The 25,933-nt window shown below is 47.0% G+C and overlaps 3 protein-coding genes across 3 annotated transcripts in view; 1 reads left to right on the top strand and 2 right to left on the bottom strand.

Annotated features, from left to right (window-relative positions):
• ecpas (Ecm29 proteasome adaptor and scaffold) overlaps nt 1–7,694 on the top strand; it is a 20,879-nt gene extending 13,185 nt beyond the window's left edge. The window contains exons 31-49 of the mRNA XM_083693144.1: nt 172–251; nt 583–688; nt 815–862; nt 1,014–1,132; nt 1,330–1,480; nt 1,680–1,745; nt 1,851–1,940; nt 2,043–2,109; nt 2,198–2,289; nt 2,484–2,550; nt 2,643–2,840; nt 3,150–3,361; nt 3,808–3,851; nt 4,229–4,421; nt 4,706–4,850; nt 4,983–5,088; nt 5,512–5,600; nt 5,749–5,820; nt 6,091–7,694. Of these exons, the coding sequence (XP_083549270.1) occupies nt 172–251; nt 583–688; nt 815–862; nt 1,014–1,132; nt 1,330–1,480; nt 1,680–1,745; nt 1,851–1,940; nt 2,043–2,109; nt 2,198–2,289; nt 2,484–2,550; nt 2,643–2,840; nt 3,150–3,361; nt 3,808–3,851; nt 4,229–4,421; nt 4,706–4,850; nt 4,983–5,088; nt 5,512–5,600; nt 5,749–5,820; nt 6,091–6,230 (2,085 nt within the window). The 3' untranslated portion in view covers nt 6,231–7,694. The remainder of the gene's footprint in view (nt 1–171; nt 252–582; nt 689–814; nt 863–1,013; nt 1,133–1,329; nt 1,481–1,679; nt 1,746–1,850; nt 1,941–2,042; nt 2,110–2,197; nt 2,290–2,483; nt 2,551–2,642; nt 2,841–3,149; nt 3,362–3,807; nt 3,852–4,228; nt 4,422–4,705; nt 4,851–4,982; nt 5,089–5,511; nt 5,601–5,748; nt 5,821–6,090) is intronic.
• A 465-nt stretch (nt 7,695–8,159) lies between these two features.
• Nucleotides 8,160–18,752, bottom strand: smc2 (structural maintenance of chromosomes 2). The gene is made up of 26 exons (XM_083692675.1): nt 18,474–18,752; nt 17,513–17,662; nt 17,081–17,203; nt 16,930–16,968; nt 16,700–16,810; nt 16,561–16,605; nt 16,306–16,461; nt 16,021–16,098; nt 15,552–15,701; nt 15,166–15,399; nt 14,554–14,713; nt 14,182–14,299; nt 13,911–14,049; nt 13,578–13,697; nt 12,999–13,203; nt 12,757–12,892; nt 12,407–12,531; nt 12,026–12,219; nt 11,669–11,812; nt 11,017–11,091; nt 10,629–10,748; nt 10,140–10,340; nt 9,871–9,987; nt 9,630–9,790; nt 9,195–9,342; nt 8,160–8,852 (listed from the first exon to the last, which is right to left on the bottom strand). The coding sequence occupies exons 1-26, from the start codon at nt 18,639–18,641 to the stop codon at nt 8,670–8,672; spliced, it is 3,600 nt and encodes a 1,199-aa protein (XP_083548801.1). The 5' UTR covers nt 18,642–18,752; the 3' UTR covers nt 8,160–8,669.
• A 1,307-nt stretch (nt 18,753–20,059) lies between these two features.
• exoc1l (exocyst complex component 1 like) lies at nt 20,060–22,073 on the bottom strand (the record flags this gene model as incomplete). Its single annotated transcript, XM_083692975.1, has 3 exons — nt 20,060–20,326; nt 21,254–21,423; nt 21,953–22,073. The coding sequence occupies 3 exons, from the start codon at nt 22,071–22,073 to the stop codon at nt 20,060–20,062; spliced, it is 558 nt and encodes a 185-aa protein (XP_083549101.1).
• Nucleotides 22,074–25,933: the final 3,860 nt, after the last annotated feature.

The raw sequence follows: 25,933 nt of genomic DNA, 5'->3' as shown, positions 1-25,933 counted from the left end.
TATGCACACCTGTTATATACACACACACACCTTTATATACACATATAAATACATACATACATACACACCATGACCATGACTGGTCGCTGACAACCATGGTAATCACACACACACACCTTCCACCCACTCCTAGCAGCTGATTGCGTGTGCGTGTGCGTGTGTGTGTTCCAGGTGGATAAGTACCTGAAGGAGATTCTCCAGGACGTCATCTCCAACCTGACCAGCAACACCTGGAGAGTACGAGAGTCCAGGTACAATACCATTATTATAATAGACAGATGATGAGGATGATGGTTGTGATGATGATAGTGATGATGAGGGTGGTGGTGGTGGTCATGATAATATAATATCTAATACCTGTATAATAATAACATCCACAACATTCGTATTATACATATGGAGGGCGAATGGAGGCCCCAACCCTGATGGAGATGATTAAGCCTTCCCTCCCACTATGGCCTTAGCCAGGGGAGGCTGGTGGAGGTAGAAATCGATGATGATGATGATGATGATTGTAATGCATGGAAAGGAATGAGGAACGGTATCAAACACGTGTGTCTGTATTTGATTTTGTCTGTTCAGCTGCCTGGCTCTGAATGATCTGATTCGCGGACGGCAGGCTGATGACATCATCGACCACTTGGCCGAGATCTGGGAGACCTTGTTCAGAGTGCTGGACGACATCAAGGTGTGTGTGTGTGTGTGTGTGTGTGTGTGTGTGTGTGTGTGTGTGTGTGTGTGTGTGTGTGTGTGTAAGAGAGAGACTCGGTCTGTCTGTTCAACTGTGAAATTGATTTCTCTTCTCTTTTCTCAGGAGTCTGTACGAAAGGCTGCAGATATAACCCTGAAAACACTCAGCAAGGTAGGAACTACTATTATGACAGTCCATTCAGATGATGTGTGTGTGTCACGCTCCCCTTCCTCCCTGTGTGTGTATATGTGTGTTTGTGTCTAAGGCTCCTGTCCCTGTGTGTGTGTGTGTGTGTGTGTCTAACGCTCCTCTGCCTCCCCAGGTGTGTGCCCGTATGTGTGAGTCTTCAGGGGTGGCAGCCCAGAGGACTGTAGCAGTGCTGTTACCCACCCTGCTGGACAAAGGCATTGTCAGCAACGTAGCCGAGGTCCGCTCACTCAGGTAAGACCACACACACACACTCACTCACACCTCCACACACACACATACACCTCTGTCCATTGGCGTGTGTGTTTATATAAGGTGTGTGTATGTATGTATGTGTGTTTATATACGGTATGTGTGTGTATGTCGTCTATTGCATTTTTGGAAACTTGGAACTCACCTGAACCATGCCTGCCCCCCCCCCCCCCCCCCAGTATCCAGACCCTGGTGAAGGTGAGTAAGACGGCGGGGGCCAGGCTGAAGCCCCACGCCCCCCGCCTCATCCCTGCCCTGCTGGAGGCCCTCAGCACCCTGGAGCCCCAGGTCCTCAACTACCTCAGCCTCCGAGCCACCGAGCAGGAGAAGGTATGCACGCTCTGACACCGGCTAGTCTGGTCTGGACTTGGCAATCTCAAACAACTAGCTCTGACATCCATTAGTCTAGTCTGGGCTTGTCTGAAGATACCATCTTAACCCTGGTGTGTGTGTGTGTGTGTGTGTGTGTGTGTGTGTGTGTGTGTGTGTGTGTGTGTGTGTGTGTGTGTGTGTGTGTGTGTGTGTGTAGAATGCCATGGATGCAGCCAGGATCAGTGCAGCCAAGTCCTCTCCCATGATGGAGACCATTAACATGGTGAGACCAACACACCTGTTAACATTCCACACCTCAATATGACCTCCTGCTTTTGAAGATACCAGTGATTTAATTGTCTCGCTCTCTCTCTCTCCCCCTCCACAGTGTCTGCAGCATCTGGATGTCTCTGTGTTGGGGGAGCTTGTCCCCAAGCTCTGTGACCTGCTCAAGAGTGGCGTGGGCCTGGGCACTAAGGTAACACACACACACCTCCTGTCTCACCCACACTGTAGAAACAGGCATTATGAAAAAATAACACACACACACGCCCTGGTCTGACGTGCTGTCCCCCTCCAGGCTGGCTGTGCCAGTGTCATCGTGTCCCTGACCGTCCAGTGTCCCCAGGACCTGACTCCTTATTCAGGTGACACACCACTACCTCCTCTACACTGTCTGTATACACACCTCCCATCGGAATGTACTTTATGTTAATGTGTGTGTGTGTCTCACAGGTAAGCTGATGAGCGCTCTGCTGAATGGGGTTCATGACCGGAGCAGCGTGGTCCAGGCAGCCTTCGCCTTCGCCCTCGGACACCTCGTCAGGGTGAGCTCCATCTAGCCCTTATTTTCCCTCATTCTTATTCTAATTATATTTGTTTATTTAGTTTGGAGATGTCTCTCTGTCCTGTGCCAAAATACACAAAATACCGTGCTCTGGGTCTTTTTTGGGTGGTTTTTGAGTATTGTTTAGCTGTTTTTCTATGATGTATAACGTAGCGTGTTTTCTGTGGACCTCAGACGGCGAAGGACACGAGCGTGGAGAAACTCCTGCTGAAACTCAACACCTGGTATCTAGAGAAAGAAGGTAAAACAACAACAAGATAGATAGATAGATCAATACACCTGTTTCTATTTCTCTGACTAGCACTGAAAATGTCTCCCCCCCCCCCCCCTCAGAGCCAGTGTATAAGTCTTCGTGTGCTCTGACGGTCCACGCCATCAGCCACTACAGCCCAGACGTGTTGAAGGGCCAGGCCACGGCGGCGCTGCCCCTGGCCTTCCTGGGCATGCACCAGGCCCCCGGGCCGGAGGAGGAGAAGGGAGAGGGCCGCGACGCCACGCTCTGGACCGAGGTGTGGCAGGACCACGTGCCCGGTGAGAAATGAGGACACGCATGCATGCACACACACACACACACACACACCACGTATGCATGCATGCATACACACATATTCACACACCATGTAAGCATGCATGCATACACATTCACACACACACACCACGTATGCATGCATGCATACATTCACACACACACAAAATGTGTTCATGCTCTCACACACACACTTTACGACTACAAAGTAATGATAAGTCCCTTACATAGTGTTTTAGGTTTCTGCCAACAGTTGAGACTTAATAACCTCAGACCATAACCTCTTCACCTTCCCTCCAAACTCTATTTCCCAGGAAGCTTTGGAGGCATCCGGCTGTACATGACAGAGCTGATCGCCATTACCCAGAAGGCCTTGCAGTCTCAGTCATGGAAGATGAAGGCACAGGGGGCTGCCGCCATGGCGTCCATCGCCAAGCAACAGACGGGCTCGCTGGTGGCTCCGCACCTGGGGATGGTCCTCACTGCGCTGCTGCAGGGGCTGACAGGACGCACCTGGACCGGGAAGGTGTGTGTGTGTGTGTGTGTGTGTGTGTGTGTGTGTGTGTGTTTGTTTGTAAGAGAGCGTGTGTGTGAGTGTTTGTGAGAGAGCGTGTGTGTGAGAGAGCGTGTGGTTGTGTGTGTGTGTGTGTGTGTGTGTGTGAAAGAGAGCGTGTGGTTGTGTGTGTTTGTGAGAGTGTGTGTGTGAGAGAGCGTGTGGTTGTGTGTGTGAGAGTGTGTGGTTGTGTGTGTTTGTGAGAGAGCGTGTGTGTGAGAGAGAGTGTGGTTGTGTGTGAGAGCGTGTGTGTGTGAGAGAGTGTGGTTGTGTGTGTGTGGGGGGGGGGGGAGTAGCTGTGTGGGTGTGTATGCGCACATTGAGTTCCTATTTTAAAAGAACCAGGTTGAATGAATGAATGTTGCTCAGCGGTGGTGTGTTGGTCTTCTCACCCGAGCGATGTGCCTCTCTCTCCACAGGAGGAGCTGTTGAAGGCCATTGGGTCGGTGGTCTCCAAATGCAGGTGAGGTTGCATTAGAAACCAGAAACCCTGCCTGTCATTGTTTCAGCCAATCATGCAGAATCAACCATTTTTAAATGCAGCAACATATTGAGAGAGACTTTATGTTGCAAGATTTCACCTTAGCTTCATCTCAGAGGGTGAAGCTCAGCTTTAGAGAGCCTCTGCATGGTCCTAAAGCCAGCAGATGACCCACCCGTCTACAGTCCATGCATTTGTATTTTTGGGGGTCACATATTTTAAGTTTTGGAGCTTTTTAGTCTGTTATTAATCGGTTAACGTGGGTGGAAAATAAACTGAAATTTGCATCCTGAGTATCTCGTATGTCTCGCTCAGAGTGTGTGACTGTGTGTGTGTGTGACTGTGTGTGTGTGTGTCAGTGTGGAGCTGCGAAAACTGTCCCCGGGCCAGCCCAGCATCCCAGAGATTATTGAGGTCGTCGTGAAGGAGTGTCGCAAAGAGAACCTGGTTTACAAGATGGCCGCCCTGCGTTGTGCCGCCGACGTGCTGCAGAGCACCGAAGAGGATCGCTTCAGTGACATGGCCGACATCCTGGTCCCTCTCATCAAGAAGGTAGGACAACCACAACTACTTGGTGAGCGAGAAGTCCTTGTTTCTCCGCTGTTTACTGAATATACACACCCGAAGTAGTCGTGGGTCGTAAAAAAGATAACGTCTAAGAAACAAGGGCATGTCAGCTCAAACTCTGGGAGGCTGGTGGAGGTAGAAATCGGAGGACGGGCTCATTGTAATGCATGGGATGGAATCATTCCTAACTGTTGGAGCAGCATGGCCACTTGAGGGGACGGTTTCGTGTTTGCTTAACGTAGTGAAACGTTCCCTACATTCCCTGACAGAACTGTCCAGAGAGCGGAACGGAGCGGAGGACGTTGGAGGAGGACGACGACCGGGACGAGAAGGAGAAGGAGCTGCAGACGGAGGCTCTGCTCTGTGCCTTCGAGACGCTAGGCAAGACCTGGCCCAAAAACACACAAACCCAGGGTAAGGTTCTGACTGGCCCAAAAACACACAAACCCAGGGTAAGATTCTGACTGGCCAAAAAACACTCCTACCTGTAGTTAACAGTGTAGCTCTCCTAAGCTTTAGCGTGAACAGTGTAGTTGTGTCCTGCAGGTCGTTTCCAGTTGGACCTGTGCTGTCTGATGTGTGAGAGACTGAAGCTCAGTACCTGGAGAGTTCAAGTGGGCGTCCTGCAGTCTATGAAGAACTACTTCCAGGGGTGAGCACTCAACACTAGTTTACTACTTGGTATACATGTCTATGAAGAACTACTTCCAGGGGTGAGCACTCATTATCCACACTAGCGTACTATCGAGTATACAGTACATGTATATGAAGAATTACTATACTTCCTGAGGTGAGTACTCCGCACTCAGACTGTCTTGTTCTCCATACTAGCGTACTAGCATACTATTTAGTTATTCCATTCCATGCATTACAATGAGGCCGTCCTCCGATTTCTACCTCCACCAGCCTCCCCTGGTATGTGTGATGTCTTTTAATACAGCTGCGGGACCAATTGCCCACGAGTGGGACAGTGAAGTTTTCAGAATCTAAATCTCTGATAGGTAGAATGCTACAAAGTTGTATGTAAATGTTTTTTCTTTTTAAAAATGCCACCATTTTGTCTTGATGTGTGTAGGTTGTTGCTTTTGGAGAAGGAGCACCAGGACTTCACAGCCCTGTCTCAGATCCTGACAGAGAGCTGCGCTGCTCTCACCTTCCCCTTAGGTAAGGCCCTCAGGCAGAACTACACTCCACATATATGTATTTCATATAGATATTCATCAATTCCGGCAGAATAAACATATTCTACATACGTTTTGTATAAATATTCATCAGCATCTCTCACCGTTGTGTTTGATTGTCTTTGCTGTAGAAAACAAGAGTTACTCGTCCGTACGGACAGAAGCCTTGTCTGTTGTGGAACTAATGGTCAAGAGGACCGGAGGTAAGCTCTGGAGTTCCTCCATTAACACATGGTTATTATGAGTGTCTGTGTGTGTCAGTCCTCTATGGTGACAGTACTGAGCAGTGTGTCTGTGTGTGTCAGTCCTCTATGGTGACAGTACTGAGCAGTGTGCTGTAGCCTGTGACTCCACACAGAGTGAGTGGTTCCTGCCGACAGGGCCTGTAGAGGTATCGGGTCTCCTGTGCGATGGCTCCCTACATCCTGTATAATATCCACTCTTAACTGTGTGTGTGTGTGTTGTTTTCCCAGAGAGTGGCCAGTGGGAGTGTGTGTCAGGAAAGAGTCGTGAGCAGCTGCAGCGGTCTCTGTCCACACTCCAGACAGATAGCAGGCCAGACCTGAGAGACAAGGCCCAGGAGCTCCGCAGACACATCCAGAGCCAGCCATGAACACACACACACACACGCCTGGAGCCAACCGTAAACACACTTGCCGAGAGCCTACCGGAAACATACACACACACACACACACACACACACACACACCAAGAGCCAACCGGAAATATACATACACATGCCTAGAGCCAACTGTAAACACACACACACACACACACCTAGAACCTACCGGAAACACACGCGCGCGCCTAGAGCCAAACGTAAACACACACGCACGCGCCTAAAGCCAAACACACACACACAGACCACTCTATGTAAACACACACACACATCCAGAGCCAACCATGAACACACACATATCCAGAGCCAACCATAAGCACACATGTACACGCACACTCTACCGTGCGTGCGTTGGTGTTGAATAAAGATGGCTCACCTGAACGGACTGCCTTGAACAAGAGGACTGACCCCAAGTAAACAGTCAAGAGTGACAAGAACTTTCTAGAAGTTTCTAAGAAGAAAAGTCAAGACTCATTCTGAGTCTCCAGTCTCTGCCGTCACCATCCGGCTTTCACCTGGCCAGGAAGAGCGATGATGATGATGATGATGATGATGATGACGACTATTGTATTGTGTCAATGGGTGGAGTCTGGCTCATTTAAATGAACAGTGATATGATAAAAATTCTAAAAATAATAATAAATGCCATATTATAACCGGATGTTTTGGGATGTGTAAACACTGAATAGCTGACTCCTGGACTGGGGTTTACTCTTCTATGATCCGTAACCAACGACAACTGCTGCAACTGTTTTCCTGAAGGCTAAGCGAGGGTGGTCAACTCTGGTCTTTGTGGGGTGGAGATGCAGGGCGTGCAGCCTTTGGTTCCGGGCCTGCACGAACACACGTGTGGCCAGGGCTGTTTTTTTCCCGGACACAGATTATTAAAGTTTAGTCCTGGACCAAATAGTGTTTTTGATGTAAGGTTGAAGATTGAAGGTGTGTTTTTGTCTAGGATAATCAGTGTTTGGGAAAGTAAGCCCCGGAGTGTATTCACTAGGGTGAAAATGCAGATAGATATGTAACGTGTAGAACTGATACCCGTTCTTTGTTCAACTACATGTACCAATCATGTCTGTTCTACTCGATACATTTCTGTGTGAAGGCTCTGATGTATGGATCTGAGCAACAAGCCCTGAGAGAGATGAACACCTTTGTTGAGTCAGGTGTGTTCATACTAGACTGGAACAAAAGCCTACACACCCTGTATCTCTCTCTCCATGACCAGTGTTGATCGCCCACTGATTTTAAGGGATTCCTTTTTTTCTCTCTGTGTTTTAACTGGTGTTTCTCTCCCCTGTTTGCATGTTTAAAAATAAAGGTGTGTAAAGTTCTATTTTCAGAAACTATGAAATGAAAAAAACTCAACGATGACTTCGGAGAGCAAGAGGGGAGGCATGTATTCTGTGTGAATTTCTCCCCCTTTAATGAAATAAACCCACCTTGTGAGCTTTGAGACATCCCTTTATTTGGTCTTGCGTTGGTGTGAGATTGTTTGAGTTACTGTAACTATAGTTACAAACCTGACTAATGTGGGCTTTTAAAGGTCTAGTACTATATGGAGATTTTAGCTTTAAAATAGTTAAATGGCCATGATAAAGAACGCTCAGTGAAGAGTGCTGATTTTGTACACAAAGCGCTTTATAAAATCTGGTGTCAAGGTCGAGCACTGGCCTTTACATACCGTCTTTAAGTTGTGTTATTTACAAGGATATAAACACAATTGCCTCTATTAGAAAATGAAGCATATTGACGTCTTCAAATGTTCAGTGTGGCAAGCGGGGGCAGCAACACACAAAACATGCATGCAGCACCTTTAATGTTTGACTAAACATGGAGACTGATGGTCTACCACTGTACAGTAGGAGTGTTTGGTAGAGATGCATATTGCCACAATAAAGCCATTATGAAAACAACACCATATAAGGAAAAGCAGCTTTATTTAGCAAATGGTTTCATCAGGGAATTGTGTGACAGCAGAGAAATAGTTATAATAAAGATAGACAACAAAAAAAACATACACAACCCTAAATAGTGACTAAAGACACACAATGACATGAAACAGAAAGGGAACACACTCTCTTTCTCACTCACTCACTCACTCACTCTCACACACACAGAGGATACAGAATAACTGATTTCAGATACACAAAAGGAGAGGCTGAGTGGGAGATTAAAAATATACACAAGCAATGATCTGGGTGTCAGTCAGTCAGGTTGTTATAAATATGCACAAGAGACTTCTCATACACAGAAAAAAGTACATACATTTTGCTTCGAGCTAGCTCTAGTTAGCGATGAGCTGTTTTCAGCTTGACACTTGTACAAGGCTAACATGAGCATTAGCAGTGTTAGCTAGTTAGCTTAGTGCTAACCTCCAATTAGCTATGACCTGCTTGGGTACAATGCTAACATGAGCGTTCGCCGTGTTCGCTAGTTAGCGATGAGCTGCTTGTTTCTGCGGTCTTTGGCGCCCTTCTGGGCCTTCGGAGGCACGTTGGCGTCGCTCTGGATCTGGGTCGTCCTGGTAACGGCCGACACGCCGTCCACAAACTTGGTCTTGAACAGGACGTTGGCGTTGGTGAACATACCGTCCTTCAGGGAGACCACCACAAACTACGGAGAGGAGAGGGGAGCGGAGGAAGGAGATTAAAGGTTTTACGAATTATCTTGTTGTGATAGCAGTATGAAATGTTTCGCCTAGCTGGAACTAAACGTATCCCGTAAAGTAGTGCTTGATACGTAACAATCTTCTGTGGAGGGGGCAGGGGAAACGTTTAGGAAACGTAGTAGCTAGCTGTTGTAGTGGAGTCACTGAAGGATGCTTAATATGGACAATATTCTATATTTGAAACAGGTGTGTGTGTGTCACATGTTTGATACCTTTCTTCATTCCATTCATTACAATGCGCCCGTCCTGAGTTCTACCTCAGCAGGTGTGTGTGTGTGTGTGTTTACCTGCGAGTGTGTGAAGTGTGTGCGCAGCATCTGTCCGATGTTCTGTGTGTGAGAGAGGTCCAGCGCTGCGTCCACCTCATCCAGGATGTAGATGGGAGCAGGTTTGAACAGCAGCATGGCCAGGATCAGAGACAGAGCTACCAGAGACCTACAACACACACACACGTCAAACCATAATCAAAGTGGTCTATTCCCATCAACCCCAAAATGCATTACAATATTAAAGGATTATGAATCAGAGATATATATCCATATTTTCATCGTGTCATCAACAGCCCACCGACCAGTAAAAGTCTCCAAGGGCCAGACTTGTTGCCTCCCACAAATTGCATATGCTCCCTATGCTCTCTATGGATACCTCTATGAATCTAATCACTTGTGTGTGTGTGTGTGTGTGTGTGTGTATGTGTGGTCCAATAGAACCCGTGTTCTGACCTTTGCCCTCCACTGAGCTCAGTGAGGTTCTCCTTCCAGATGTTCCCCAGGGCCACCTTGAACTCCAGCCCCTCTAGGACCCCGCGGCCCTCTGGAGGGGCCAGGCGGGCGTCAGCCCCGGGCAGCAGGGTGGAGAAGATGGAGCCAAAGTCCTTATTCACCTGGGGGGGATTAGAACTTGTAATTCTATCTATATTCACAGCTGATCTATCCTTGAAAAATGAAATAAAAGAAAGCATACCTTCTGCCAGGCGATGTTGAGAGCTTCATTCTTCTTATGGTCCAACTCCTCAATGGTCTGGAGGATCTTGGCCTTGTCGTTCTCCACGATCCTCTTCTTCTTCATCAGGTCATTGTACTGATGGAGGGAGGGAGGGAGGGAGGGAGGGAGGGAGGGAAGGATTCACACATTGTATCAAACAAAAAGAAGAGTCAAAGACGACTCTCACTCTCCTCCAGTTTCTTCCTCCCCCCTCTCCCCACCCACCCCCTCCTCCTCCTCCTCCTCACCCTCTCCTCGGCCTGGCTGAGCATGTTCATGGCCCTCTTGTTGACGCTGTGCTCCAGGCGGGTCTTGGTGTCCTCCAGCTTCTTCAGCCTCTGGCCCGCCTCGCGGGGGCTGTTGGCCTGGAAGTCGTAGGCAGTGTTGGCCTTGCCGAACAGCTGGCGCTCCAGGGGGATCCAGTCATGTTCCTCCAACATACGAGACACCTGGGGAGGGGGGGGGGGGGGGGGAGAGAGACAGAGGGAGAGAGACAGAGACAAAGAGAGAGAGAGAGAGGTGATGCTCCAATGGGACCCAGTCATGCTCCTCCAGCATACAACCAACAAGACACCAAAGGGTGTGTGTAATAAATTCAGAATGTTTTCGGTGTTCTGTGTGATGATATTGATGACTTCTAAGGGACGGAGATAGACAATGTGTGTGTGTGTGTGTGTGTGTGTTGAGTGAGCGTGCGCGTGTGTGTGTGTGTGTGTGTGTGTGGTGTGTGTGTGTACCTTGGAGGCAGCGTCCTGGCTGTCTTTGCGGTGTTTGTCGATGTTGTGCTCCAGCTCTTTGATCTTCAGCTGGGCCTCGTTTGTCTGTTCTCTCATACGATTGGCCTCCGTGCTCTTCCCCTGTCATATTCAATCACATTCAACAAACTTTATCAACACAGACAGTGAATATTACAATACATTCAGGTCAGCAGTTTAGCACCAAAGGCAAACTATTACCTACCAAACAACAATATCATAAGTTATTGATATATAAAAAGTGACTAGTCACTCTAACTCTCACTGACTAACAAAGTTAGTATCGCTTCATGATACCCTGGGGAAAAGCTGAACAGGGCATTCAAATAAAATTGTAACATTTATTAAAATATTCTACTGTTATAATCACCTTAATGTCCTTGTCCTGAGCCACGATAACCTCCTTCTGTTTGGTTAACTCCTCCTGCGCCTTACGCACTGACTCCTAGAGGTGGTGGGGGGGTGGAGAGAAAGAGGTTATTGGGGTGAAGGCAGGGGTGGTGATTGTGACACATGAAACACATGAGGTCCAAGTGTTTGATGGTGTCTTACACACTACATGTAGGGAACCATCGCACAGGAGACCCGATACCTCTACAGGCCCTGTCGGCAGGAACCACTCACTCTGTGTGGAGTCACAGGCTACAGCACACTGCTCAGTACTGTCACCATAGAGGACTGACACACACACACACACACAGACACACAGACAGACAGACACACAGACAGACAGACAGACAGACACACAGACACACAGACAGACAGACACACAGACAGACAGACACACAGACAGACAGACACACAGACAGACAGACAGACCTCAGTACTGAGGACTCGCACACGCGAGACGTTAGCTCCCTAAGCTAATGTCTCGGTTTTAAGCTTCGTAAGCTCGTGAATACCTTCCCCATGGGAGACCTCGGTTCAAACCCCACCCCGTCACAGCAACAGCAGTACCATGGAGTCTCTGATCCTACGTGGCTTTAGCTCAGTGAGCTAGGGGACCCAGGTTTGAGCCCTACCTTGTTTTCAGCCACAGAGACGGCCATGGAGTCTATCTGGTCCTGGATGGCCTTGGTGGCCTCGTCGACGGCCTGGATCTGCTGTTCGTACCCCGCCTGCTCTCTCCTCAGCTCCTCCAGCTCCAACGCCACCGACTCCACTTCCTAGGACGGAGAGGAGGGGTGTCAGTCTCTCTCTCACACACGCAGTCACACATCACTTCTACTGTCTTCTACACACACACAGTCACACCAGAATGGGGTCTCTCTCTCTCACGCACGCACGCACACACACCATATAGGGTCATACAAACACACACACACCATATAGGGTCATACAAACACACACACACCATATAGGGTCATACAAACACACACCTGTTGCCTCTCCTTGAGTTTCTTGTTGAAGGTGTCGGCCTTGGCCTTGGCCTGGTTGAGTTGTTGCTGGGCGGCCCTCAGCTCCTTCTCCCTCTCCTCCTCGGCGTTCTTCATCTTGTTCTCCAGGACCTTGTACTTCTCCTCTGCCTTCTTCTGCACCGCCTTGGTGCTCCTCAGAGTCTCCTCGCTCTCCTCTGGAACACACACACAGTGTTACACACACACACACACAAACGTGTGAGGGTCACTGTGTATGTCACTGACAGTGTGTGTGTGTGTATATATGTATATATGTGTGTGTATGTGTATGTATTGTGAGTGACTATGTAAGTGTGTGTGTGTGTGTGACGTCTATGTGACTGTGTGTGTGTGTGAGCCCACCGATGGTCTTGCGTAGCGTCTCCAGTTCTTCCTGCTGCTTGTGGAAGGAGCTCTGCTGCAGCTTGGCCTGGAGGATGTCCTGCTCCTCCGTCTTCAGATCCAACTGCTGCTTCAAATGACGATACCTTGGGAGGAGGAGGGAGGGGGGGGGAGAGAGAGAGAGAGAGAGAGAGAAAATGAGTCGAAATAGATGGTGAGGGAGAGAGTCTTAGAATGAAGCTCAAAAAATGTCACTGATAACATGGCACAGGCCAAAATAAAGGCTATTATGAACGATATGCTGCTATAGCCAGTAGGAAAGTCAGGACTCCACACACACACACACACACACACACGTATAGAGTACTGACTTCTCGGCGGTGCCTTTGAGGCTGGCCAGCTGTTTCTCCAGGCTCTGCAGCTCCTCCTCCTTAGCCGACAGGCGCTCCTGGACCTCCCTCAGCTCCTGGAGACTGGACAGCACTGAGGCAGACTGGGCCCTGGCACCTACACACACACACACACGCACGCACACACTTCAGTTGGATTCTACAGAGACAAAGACAGGCTTGAACCCCTCAGTGCATGTGTCTCTGTCCCCCCCCCCCCTCACCTCCGCTGAGCGTCCCCTGGGGGTCGAACACGTCCCCTCCCAGTGTGACCGTCTTGGTCATCACCCTCCTGTCGAAAGCCACCTGCTTGGCGTTGTCGAGCGTGTCACAGACGAGGGTGCTGCCAAACACGTACTCCATAGCCTTCCTCAGGTCCGCCTCGTAGCCAACCAGAGAGAGGGCCGTGTGGACGTTGTCCTGTCCTACCTGGTGGAGGGGGGTTACCAAAATGTAGTATACAGAAAATGTAGTGTACTTAAAATGCCAATATACTTAAAATGCCAGGTTAGAAGATTCATTTTCAGCTATATTAGCGACTCACGTTGGCCACTTTACTTGTACCTGGACATGACTCAAATATAAAATGTAAATATTTAATTATCACGCTCAAAAAATTACTAAAACAACTGTATTTACTGGTCTCTTATGAAGCTTCCAATACAAACTTGCGATGCTTGCCCCCAGGCAGCTTCGTTGTCATGACATTGTCTTTTCTTTATTCTTTGATTATGATGTCATCCCAGCGTATCGACTAACCTGCATGAATACAAGGTGACCACCTTTTAAAATCGCGTTCTTACCAGACTTTTGGCGGAGTTGACCACGCTGTCGTTAAGCGTTCGGGCTGAGATCTTGTTCAGAGGGATGATGGTGTACCGGCGCTTCAACTCGCCCTTCTCTAGAAGCTTCTTACCTGTCACCTGCGTGTGTGTGTGTGTGTGTGTGTGTGTGTGTAGTAAAGGGGGGAATTAAAATGAGATATTCAGTCAACTACCGAGGAGGTAACCACAAAGTAGAACACACACCGTCACTGATAAGCACACATACGCGCACACACACCTCAGTCTCCACCACTTCTCTCACACACACACACACACACCTCAGTCTCCACTCTCTCTCTCTCACACACACACCTCTGTGTCCACCACAACGTTGTACAGACGTCCTCCGGCCACCACCTCCAGGCCTGTTGCGTAGGTGACATCACTAACAGTGATCAGGTTGGCCAGCAGACCCTTCACCCTGCTCCGGTCCCAGCCTCGCTCTGGGTCCCTGGAGAGAGAAGAGGGGGGTTACACACATTGTCACACACACATACACTCTCTCTCTCACACACACACACACACACACACAAAGTCCAATCTACGAGTATTCACTTCACCACACAGACAGACAGACACATACGTGTAGTCGAAGCGGAGGTTGGGGAAGCGGCCCATGTGTCTCTCGTAGGTCTCTCTGAGCCCCGTGACCTCACGATTCAGTTGCCTCTTCCTGTCCTGGAGAGACTCCTCCTTCCCATCTGTGTGTGTGGGGGGGGGGGGGGTGGTGGGAAAGAATGAGAGTGTTAGTGCTAAAATGTACCAGATATGGGTACAATCTGAAAAGTCTTCCCTCGACTCCACGTCCTCTCTCCTCCGTCTCAAACCTCATTGGAGGAGAAGGTCCGAGGTTCCTCCCCCCTGACCGTCTCCTCCAATGAGTTTTGAGAAGGAAGTAGAAGAGGACGCAAGGGAAGATTGTGAGATCAGGCCATAGTAACACAGACACACACACCTGCGTAGTTGAGTTTGTTGAGCTCGGCCTCTAGTTTCTCCCTGCTCTTCCTCACGACCTCGAAGGCGTCCTGGTCCTTCTTGTAACCTCCGTCCATCTTCTTCACCTCCGCCTGCTTGGTCTTCAACTCTGCCTGGGCGTGCTTCAGCTTCATCTGGGCCTGGGGGGGAGGGGGGGGGGATATACAGTATGAAGAATGAGACACACAAATCTAAACAAGCCCAGCAGTGTTTGTCCTCTCCTCCTTCCCGACACCTTTCCTCTCCATCCACATTGACATCAAATCAATCAACAGTTGAAGGTATATCTATATTCCTGCAAGGATCGTCCATAATGTGTTCAGCCATCCAGTGTATTTCATAGCAGTGTAGACGAAGGAGAGGAAGCCACCAAACAGAGAAGGCACATACCATCTCTATGTAATCTATACCATCTCTATATAACTCTGCCATCTCTATATAACTCCATGCCATCTCTGTATAAGTCTGCCACTAAACTAGATGCTGTCTATATAACTATGCCACTTAAACTAAATGTAGTCCTAAAAGAAAAAGAGGGTCCATTCCTTCCTACCAGGTCAAAGTTCAAAGGTCAGCGGCTGACTGGCCTCACCTGTTTGGCCTCTGTGTCGGCCTTGCTTATGTCGTTCTTGCAGGTCATCATCTGGCCGGCGAGCGTGGCCTCCTCTCCGTCCTCATTGGTGGAGAGGCCCGCCGACACGGCGTTGAAGTGCTGCTGGGCGGCCACTAGGGCGGCGCTATCCTGCTGCCCCTCCTCCTCTACGGCCTGGAGCTTGGTTGCTACTTTAGCCACCTCACTCTCCTTCACCACCAGCATCTTCTTATCCTGGGGGGGAGAGGGAGAGAGGGTTAGTGTTCCTCCACGTCTCCCACATGGAAGACCCAATCGTCTATCATTGGGTCAATATGACACCTTTCTCCCTCCTCTTTGAGGTACAGTAACACACACACACACACACCTCTCTATCTCTCTCTCACCTCCTCCATGTTCTTGACCAGTTCCTTTCTCTTCTTGGTCTCGTCTTTTAGGTTCTGTTTCTTCAGGTCCAGGGCGCTCTGGGCCTTGGCGTCAACACGCTGCACTTCAGACACAGTGTCCTCGAGGGACTTCAGCAGTCCAAGAATCTCCTACACACACACACACACACACACACACACACACATTATAATGACATATCTGACTGTTAATTTGTCATTCTTTGTGTGTCTATGTCTAAAAATATGTCCATATGAAGTCAGATATAGATCCAGAACTCTGTTTCGATAAGTAGCCCAATCAATCAATCTTGTCATGTTTCGGAGAGTTAGCGGTCAACAGCTGTAGCTCTGGTGTTGAGAGAGACAGACAGAGAGCAAGACAAGACAGAGAGAGGGAGTAAGATATGAGAGAGAGAGAGAGAGAGAGAGAGAGAGAGAGAGAGAGAGAGAGAGATGGCGTGTTCTTTACCTTGTCTCTGTACTTCTGCAGTTCCTGGATCTCAGCAGTGAGCTCCTGGACCTTGCGTTCATTCTCCACCATGTTGGCCTGCAATCAGTCAGTCATTCAATCACACATATTTGTAGAGCGCTTTCTACAAAGGCAATTATTACAAAGTGCTTTACAACATGAACAATACAAAAACAATAAGAACTAATTATTTCGTACAGCACTTTTGACAAAAACAACTGTCACCATGAACAATATCTCACCAATACTTTAACAATATACACCCAATAAGAAGGCGTACGGGACCTGCAACTGTGCGATGGCATCCTGCATTCCCTTCAGGCTCTCTGCAGACTTGACCTTGGTCTCCTCAGCACACACAAACAGCCAGGCCACGTACAGACGACTCAGGTGTTCTATCTCTCTCATCAGCTTCTGGTACTCCAGGTAGGAAGACCTTTCCTGAGGGGAGAGAGGGGGGGGTCATTTTCTAGAGAGAGAGAGAGAGAGAGAAAGAAAGATTTGCAGGTGAATAGCCAGGACTATTTCCCACATTCCTACCTCTTTCAGTTTCTGCATGGTCGGGGTAATCTCTTCATCCAAGATCTGAAGACAAACAATGGACACAAATGAGTCAAAAACCTCAAAGACTGTGTTTACAGGAAGATAACTTAAGATGGGCCATATATGGCTGCTTTACCGTCTGGATCTCTTTCAGCTTGGCTTCCTTCTTCTCGATGGTTTTCTGGGCGCCGATCTTCTTACACTCGTACATCCTGGTACCGGCAGCCTCCTCAATCATGGCGAGAATCTACAGGTGTGGCCAGAGGTTTAGCGAGGAGTGAAGTGGTGTGTGTTTGCATGTGTAAGCGTGTGAGAGAGAGTGTGAGAGTGAGTGAGTGAGTGTGTGTGTGTGTGTGTGTGCCTTACCTCGGGTGGCTTCATGTTCAAGACCTTGGTGATTCTCCCCTGAAACATTCAGATGTACTCAAGTCAGTCATTTATTGTCTACAACATTTAGTACTCATCTCATCTGGAGCTTTGAGTAGCTGTCTTGGAATAATGCAGATGTGAAACGTACCTGCATGATGAGGAAATGAGGGTTGTTGACGTTGAGGCCCACGGAGCAGAACAGATCCTGCACCCTGGTGTTGTTTGCATTCACCCCATTAATGAGATACTTGTTCCTACCCCCAATGACAACCTAGGAATTCAGACAACAACAATCTTTAGACAATAACTCTTACAATCAACATACACATACATTTACCATGTGTGTCATTTAGAAGACGCTTTTATCCAAAGCGGCTTACAATAAGTACATTTGCCTCAGTAGGTGAATCAACTATACATCAGTCATCGTAAGTAAAACCTTCGATAAGAACAAGTGCCATCCGCAGTCAGTGCTGGAGAAATTACTAATAAATAATAACTTTAAAGATTCCAGTATTACTATTATTCCAGTATTGTTTACATACATCGGATCACATCGCAAGCAGATAACGCTAGCTACCTGTCTGGTGACGGTGATTTCATCGTGTGTCTCGAACCCCAGCGGACTCTGACTCTTGTTGGAGTTGTCAAACGTGATGGATACCGTGGCTTTGGTGATTCCAGCCTGGCCGTTCTTGTACACCAAGTCCTGAAGGTTGGACGCCCGCACCTACAAGATAGATCAGGTGTGGGGAAATGACAAATGTTGGTTTAATATCTGTCACACAGTTATGCTAGTTGAAGATATCAAGCTACCTAAGTTCGTTAGCTACTGAATATAATGATTTTATATAACACAGATATAACATTGATTGTAATCAGTGTTTTTTGCAATACAAACATTGAAACAGTGGAACAAAAGTTATTTACTTGTAGAATGCCTAAATAATGCACTGAAGTAATAATTTCATTATACTCCAATTTATCGCAACATTAAGTTTGGTTAGCAGACGGAAATACAGACATTTTTTGTTAACTTGTTGTTGTTATTTAACTTATTATTAACAGCTTATTATACCAAAATATGTTATACACAAATGTCAAAGCTTCTCCTGTTTATTGTTTTTATGAGTGAGTTTTATGAAAATCCTTGAAATAATTGAGACCCAAACAAGCCCTTCATTTACATACAACAGTTTACATACTGTACATGGGATGACCAAACCCCTAATGTGACCTGTCACGTGTGTTGTTGTTTTTTGTTTGTTTGTTTGAATGATATTGTTGATACTCTGCTTAGTCTGTATTTTTCTAATTTCTATGTGACATGCTTTTTTGATTTAGATTACTGCAATAAAAAACTGAACGCAGATGCTACTAGCTAGTTAGCTTCCATCCGGTTAGTCCCGTCAGCTTGTCATTGTCTGACAGCTTCGTATTACTGGCGACTAGTCAATGAGACTTTGAAGCTCAAATGTACTAATTAACAAGCTAGTTAGCTGTATTTTCTGTGACTTAGTTATAGTTAGCTAGCATCTTACGTGGGACAGATTGGAGATCCCCAGCAGAAAGCATATGGAGTCAAGAATATTGGATTTCCCACTGCCGTTCAGTCCAGTGATAGCGTTGAAGAGCGGGTCAAATCCGTTGATTTCTGTCCTCTGTGCGTAAGACTTGAAGCCCTCTAAAATAATAGACTTGATATGCATCTCTACGGTGTGCTTCCCAGCAAGTTTCAGAAGTGGATCTTAATGAAAGCTAAATTATAGAAACTCTAGACACCAGCGAGCTGGCGCTGTTGGTTGTACTGACTGACCACAACAGAAACAGTCCTTTGAATTTTGGCGCCAGGGGTGCTCTCTCGTCCCGTTTGCGCCTCTGACAAATGTTTTGAAAATGCACTGTAAATTAACGCATACTAACTCCAGTGCGGGTTATTTCGTATGTTTTATCCACAGATCAATTAGAAACACTAAGGAATTTTCATTGATCTAACAACTGCAAATGTTTTGAAACACTGTTCTGGCAATGTTTGGGCAGCTAAAACATCTGCGTGACGTCAGACCATCTGTGTCTGGCGGTGTTTTGGTGCCATCTATAGGAATATTCGATAATGAAAAAACACCAAAGAGGACGCAAACCAGGCGAGGCTGGTGGAGGTAGAAATCGGAGGACGGGCTCATTGTTATGCATGGAATGGAAAAATCTTTTTTGATTATACCAAAGAGACGTACCAAAGATTTGACTTGCTGTCCTGACACACTCCCTGTAACTTAGATCTTAACTGCAATGATGAATTGAATAACAACGAGGGCACACATAGGCAAATTATTAAGTTGTATTCAATCTGACTTTAAATTCAAACTATTTCATTATTCAGATTATTCACATGCCATGGGAGCATACAGTTAGTCTATATTCACAGTCTTTAGACCCTCATGAGAGCTAGAACAGTAGATGCTAAGTGGGATCCTTGGGACAACCCTTAACCCTTACGCTTAACCCTAAACATTTCCTAACCGTTACCCTTACAATAACCCTTACCCTTAACCTTGCCTAACTCTAACCCTGACAATAACCCTTACCATTAACCCTTAACCTTGCCTAACCCTAACCCTGACAATAACCCTTACCATTAACCCTTAACCTTGACTAACCCTAACCCTTACAATAACCCTAAATGTAACCGTTTCAAATCTAAACTTCGATGGGGTGACAATGTCATAGTTGGGTCCCAAGCATCCCACTGAACTTCTACCGAACTAGAACAGGAGGCTGTTAGTACACAGGCTTAGAGAGCCCCTGGAAAACTGGCAGTTCATGGGGAAGCATTTGCAGTTATAAGGGTACTTACATTGGAGTTTAAGCAGACTCTTTATATGCATATTATCAACTAAAAGTTGGCCTCAATGATAAAAATGACACACACACAGACATACACGCAAGCACACATACGCACACACATACTGTACACACACACACATGCACACACACACACACACACACACACACACACACACACACACCACACACACAAACGCACGCACATACACATGCACATACACATGCATACACAGGCACGACCGCACTCACACACACACACACACACACACACACACATACACATTCAGTCCAGGGGGACGGGGCACAGGGACAGGCAGACTAGGTTGAAGGCGTAGAAGCATATCTGCATCAGGACCACGCAGTCTCCTCTGTTGGAGTAGATGGATGTTGTCTTGATGTACGCCATGTCAAAGTTCTGTATGGTCAACGACCTCTGGCAGTGCCGGTCACTCAGGGAAACCAGTGCACGCGCCAGGCTGTACTTGGCGCCGCAGCTCACCGCTGTCACCGACCGCACCGTGTCAAAGTGCATCAGGAAACAGGGATCGTCCTATAGGGAAGGAGAGAGATGAGGGAAACATGTGACTTAGTTCATCGGGTTCAGTGTAGCAAGGAGGGATCATCCAATCAGGACAGAGAGATGTGTGACTAAATACATCAGGTTCAGTGTTGCAAGGTGGGGTCGTCATCCAGTAGGAGAGAAGAGATGAGTTAATCAATGTGAGGATGGGCTCATCGTAATGCATGGAACGGAACAAGGAAGGGTATGAAACATGTCCATCACATGTTCAAAGGGACGGAGGCTTAAAAGCAGTTAAGTGAACACTCCTCCATTGCATTCAACAGTTGTGACATGGTTGTGCTGGCTATGAGAGTATGTTTTGTGTGGTCGTCCCACCCACCACCCCCAGACTCCACCCACCACCCCCAGACTCCACCCACCACCCCCAGACTCCACCCACCACCCCCAGCCTCCAACCACCGCCCCCAGTCTCCACCCATCACCCCCAGTCTCCGCGCACCACCCCCAGCCTCCACCCACCACCCCCAGTCTCCACCCACCACCCCCAGTCTCCACCCGCTCCTATGGAGGGTTTAATCAGTCATGTGCTCTCTGCCATATTGTATTCTTGTATGTTGTGGTCATTGTACTAGAAGCTATACAGAGCGGAGCCATCCAATTACGCCAAGCTTAAATTAATGGTATAAATGTTGTGAGTGTCCTGACTGAACTATGTTTATGTAGATATGAACTGTATAAACAGCAGCACTATGAGTCACTGACAATTTTCCTTTGGGACAATAAAGTTTATCTTACCTTATGGCAGCATCTTCACAGTAACCATTTGGAAAATGCCCATGCACTGTGTCTGTGTCTGTCTGTGCGTGCGTGTATGTGTGTGTGTGCCTGTGCGTCTGTTTCTGTGTACGTGTGTGCAAGCATGTATGTGCGAGTGTGTGTGTGTGTGTGTCCTACCACATCAGGGTCCCGTCCGTCTAGCAGGACCAGGTCCTCGAGGAGCCAGGCCTCCGTCATTACATACGAGTCTTCCAGGCCGGAGCGCCGGCAAGGGGACTTCTTGGATCCGGAATTCTGGAACTTCTGAGATTTCAAGACACACAGCTGCACCTCTTTGCTCTTGGACACTGTGGAGCAAGGAAAACCACAGAATTCCAAAGGGAAAACCAATGCAGTTGTCCCAGGGGGGAATGTGATGCAATGCAGCTTCGGAGGTCTAACCAGCAGTAAAACTAGAAGTAAAACTATGGTAGTTAGCAGGGGACATTTCAAGACTCATATGCGCCATAATGTAATGAAAACTACTCAAGCCCATTTTACACAGCTGGACTGCTGGAGCCGGATTGGGAAGAACCAACAGAACCTGGACATTTCAGAACAATTCAGACCTTTCTAACCTTGATTGGAGAAAATGTTATGTTAGCTTTTTCGGCTACAACATTTACAGCATCCTCAACGTCTTTGAAAAAGAAGTCTATTTCCATGCATCGATTAGAAAAACCATACACAGTAAATTCATCTTATGGCGTCGTTTTTTTTTACAATGTTACTGACAATGCCACGTCTCCAGTCAACCAAACTGAACAACTACCAGGTGGAAAAACAGAACAAGGTTTTAAAATGCATCATTAAACTCGTACAACAGGCATCGTTTACCTGAGACACAGAGAAAATGTCTGCCCTGCGCCGGCTCCTCGATCTCTATAAACTCCTCCAGATGCCGTCCCTCTGGTCGGAATAACCTCTTCTGCATCTCCTCCTTTAACAGGGACGACATCCCACCAGACAGGGATGGAGGGACAGAGGAGAGGAGAGGAGAGAGAGATGGAGAGTGACAGAGGAGAGGAGAGGAGAGAGAGATGGAGAGTGACAGAGGAGAGGAGAGAGACGGAATGACAGAGTGGAAGAGAGGAGAGGAGAGAATTATAGAGAGCAAAAGAGGGAGAGAGAATGACAGAGATGCACTCAGTCAACAGGGGAGGAAGTATGAGGTTGGAAAGAGCCACTAAAACCTGAAAAGTGGTGGTGAGTGTGGAGGTGGGGGTGGTGTTTCCTACAGTCAGAGAGCATGCACACACACACACACACACACACACACACACACACACGCACACACATACACATGCACACACACACATACACACTCTCCCACCACCTAACACACACTCACATATTTGAAACACACACTCTCTCTCACACACACACACCCACACCCACACCCATGACTTCTCTTCATAGCAATGGCCCCCAGAGAGACCAGAGCAGGAGCCAGCAATCAGGGCCCGATTCCTCCATCAATTGGCCCTATTAAAGCATCAATCAAGCTCCATTAAAATAGTCTGAAACGACCGGGCTGGGTGACTCCGCTATCGATTCTGGCGTCTCGCTAAAATATGGATTACACTCCATTAGATTTGAGGAAGCATCGTTTATCTTATTGAAATTTCGTGTCCTGAAACACACACACACACACACACACACACACACACACACACACACACACACACACTCACATACTCACATGCTCACATACACGTGTGCGGACACACACACACACACACACACACACACACACACCGGTTGCCATATAATGTGGCACAGAGCCGACAGTGCCCTCTGATTAAACGTTGTGTGTTGTGGGGGTGAGGATGTCCCACAGCACTCTCCCAATTTTTCCATTATCCAACAGTAATTGAATCTCCGAGCAGCATCCCGACATGTGGCCAGCAGCACTTATGAGAGGATAGTTTACAACCATGAAAGGCCTGTTGTTCTGTCCTCTAGCACATGGATCTAAATGGAAATCAAATCAAACTTTATTGATATAGTACAATTCGGACATAAATTCAGTGCAAGGCGCTTCACACCAGGATACAAAGGGTTAAAAGAAGGCACAGGCTGTACTCTATTGCAAACAGGAGAGGCTGGTGGGGGTAGATAACGGAGGACGGGCTCATTGTAATGCATGGAATGGAATGAGGAATGGTATCAAACGTGTGTGAGCGGTTTCTCCCTCCCACAGCCTTCTCTGCACTGCAGATTCAGTATCTTAATGTGTTGAAGCTCAATGACCTTGTTTTATTCCTCATTCCAGTCCATGCATTACAATGAGCCCGTCCTCCGATTCTCTACCTCCACCAGCCTCCCCTGCTGGCAAAGTATAAGACATGGAGACTCAAAACAAAATGGTTCCTAGGTTCCTACAGTAGACAGACGTGCAACACGCTTGAATGCTTTCATCACCTCCAGTTCCTCACGTGTCGCCCAAACACTGGCTACGCAGAGTGGAAATGTCAAAGGATGATATTTGAGAAAAGAGGGAAGCATAGAAATATGATTTGATTTGTGAGCGGGGGAAAGAGTGTGGCTCGATTAGATTGGTCCTGATTCTGAAAACAAAGACGGGTCTTTCCACAGCTAAGTGCTCCTGTGGTGTTGTTGTTTTTTTTTGTTTGCTGATTCTCTGGAAAGGCTCTTTATTTCTGAGATGGAAAGAAGGGGAGGAGGAGAGGGAAGGAGGGAGGATGGGGAAGGAGAAGGAGATATGTTGAATCTTATGAATAACACATGAAGCCCATCATATTTGTCCTGTATGATCTTTGACCCCAGTCTGACCATGTAGAGTGATGTTACGGGTTGCGTGCGTGCGTGCGTGCGTATGTGTGTGTGTGTGTGTGTGTGTGTGTGTGTGTGTGTGTGTGTGTGTGTGTGTGTGTGTGTGTGGTCATGCATGCGTGCGTCGCATATTCATGGATACACCAGTCTCATTCTATGCCGACGGACCAAGTTTTGCCTTGAAAACTAAATGTTTTGATGCTTTCTTTTAAAAAACTGCGAAAATTATTAAACCCTTTCACAGCCCAACAAAAACAATGTATATTGAATATCCATTAGGCTTTAGATATTTCCTCCAACTACTTTTTATGCATCCATAGCATATCCATGCAGTCCATAGAATTAGAATCTATTGAGCCTGGAATGTCTTCTAATTCTACTGCTCAATTACTTTGATGATACCACAGAATCAGAACGATTTCTATTCAGCTTGCATTCTAATTCTGTGTCTAATACTATTATGACATCGCTGTCTTCATGTTTTGATTTGGAAGTAAACATGTTTAGGGTGCTATGTGTGAGCATTCATATTTCCCAAGCATATGACCAAGGGATCTTTGTGGAAAAATGCAGGTGAGTTTTAAGCTTCTATCCAGGGCAACTAAATGAACACCAGCCACCAGCCAAAACAGTGCTTCACAAATACTGTGCTTCAATTTAAATCAGTCACATTTGATTGAAAATGTGTGGCAGCTCTCCTGCCATTGATAAAGAGCCCTGCGGTGCACCGGCCTCCTCCAGCTGCTCACTGCTACTTTATTTTGGTTAAAAAAGAACATGTTGGCTTGTTAAAAAAAATCAGCGTGGCTGGTGAATTTTCTCCTCCACCAGAGCAAAAAAGTTAATTTCATACCCTGCTTCTATCTACACGCAAATGTGTTGTGTAATTGTAATTGATTGTGTGTAAATGGCCATACTAGACACATTGTGAAATAGAATAGAATACAATAGAATACAATAGAATAACTTTTTCCGAAGGGAACTTCGGTTGTAGTTGCCAGCAATGAAATGACATAGACAGTATAAATGATGATATCAGTGTTGCTATGACAATCATCTTTTTGCCTTTGTTAATTTATATCGATTATATATATGTTTGATTGTGTAATGTTGTCTATTGTTTGAAATATTATTTGATTAGTTGTAATTGGGTTTATTTTTATTTCAATGACTTGCCACTGATTCTCAGTGATATTTATTATTTGAATGTTGCTTTCTTTCTGTTACATCTTTTCTTCCATGGATGTTTTAATGTGTATGCGTGACGTCATAGCAACCTGGTCAAAGTGAAGACAGAGAAGAAGGGAGGAGTTATGGAGATGTCATCCTGGACTGGCACCTGGAGGTCAACAACCAAGGTACACACTGACACAGACCCTTAAACACTAAACAAACACTAGGGCATGTCCAAGTATACTTCATTGCACACTGCCAAATAGAACAGGGGCCAGGAGTTTTCCCTAAGTACTAGACCCTAATTGACTACAGGGCCGAACCAAGCTGAGCTGTACTGGGCTGGCCTGGTTACACATCCACCATAGTTGCTGTAATAGTGCTGGAAAGGACAATGTGAAAGGACAATATGAAAGGAGAATATCTGAGCCAGGATGGTATGGTTCGGTTCAGGTCGGCCTTGTAGTGTGTAAAGCCTCCCATTTGACCTGACCAGGAAAAACTCCAGGCCCTGTTGAAAGGAAAACATGTTTACCTCCCTATAATGTCCGCCATAGCCACACAGGCTATAGGGTTGAGGTGCTGGGAATTGGTGATGTATTATTCAGAGGAGACTGGTGGAGGTAGAAATCAGAGGACGGGCTCATTGAAATGCATGGAACAGAATGAGGAATGGTATTGATCCTCTGATTTCTACCTCCACAGCCTCCTCTGGTAGAATTGTTTATTTATTTTTTTCATTCAGAAATGATGTGAAGACATTTTGTCATCTCAGATTCCTCCGCTGTGTTGGAGCTTGGGGATGGAGACGGGGAGATAGAACTCCAGGAGATCACCTTAGGCTCTGGT

Source organism: Argentina silus (genome assembly GCF_951799395.1).
Source record: "Argentina silus genome assembly, chromosome: 21".
Lineage (NCBI taxonomy): Eukaryota > Metazoa > Chordata > Actinopteri > Argentiniformes > Argentinidae > Argentina > Argentina silus.
This window is presented reverse-complemented; position numbering and strand designations above follow the sequence as displayed.

Excerpts from the sequence above, each read along its gene's own strand:
- smc2 (XM_083692675.1), bottom strand. The coding sequence starts at position 18,641 with ATGCATATCAAGTCTATTATTTTAGAGGGCTTCAAGTCTTACGCACAG. Across the intron at positions 16,462-16,560 it reads CCATGCAGAAACTGAAAGAG|GAAAGGTCTTCCTACCTGGA; the intron begins GTAGGAATGTGG and ends CTCTCCCCTCAG. Across the intron at positions 12,893-12,998 it reads CCAGGGGACGCTCAGCGGAG|GTGCCAGGGCCCAGTCTGCC; the intron begins GTGAGGGGGGGG and ends GTGTGTGTGTAG.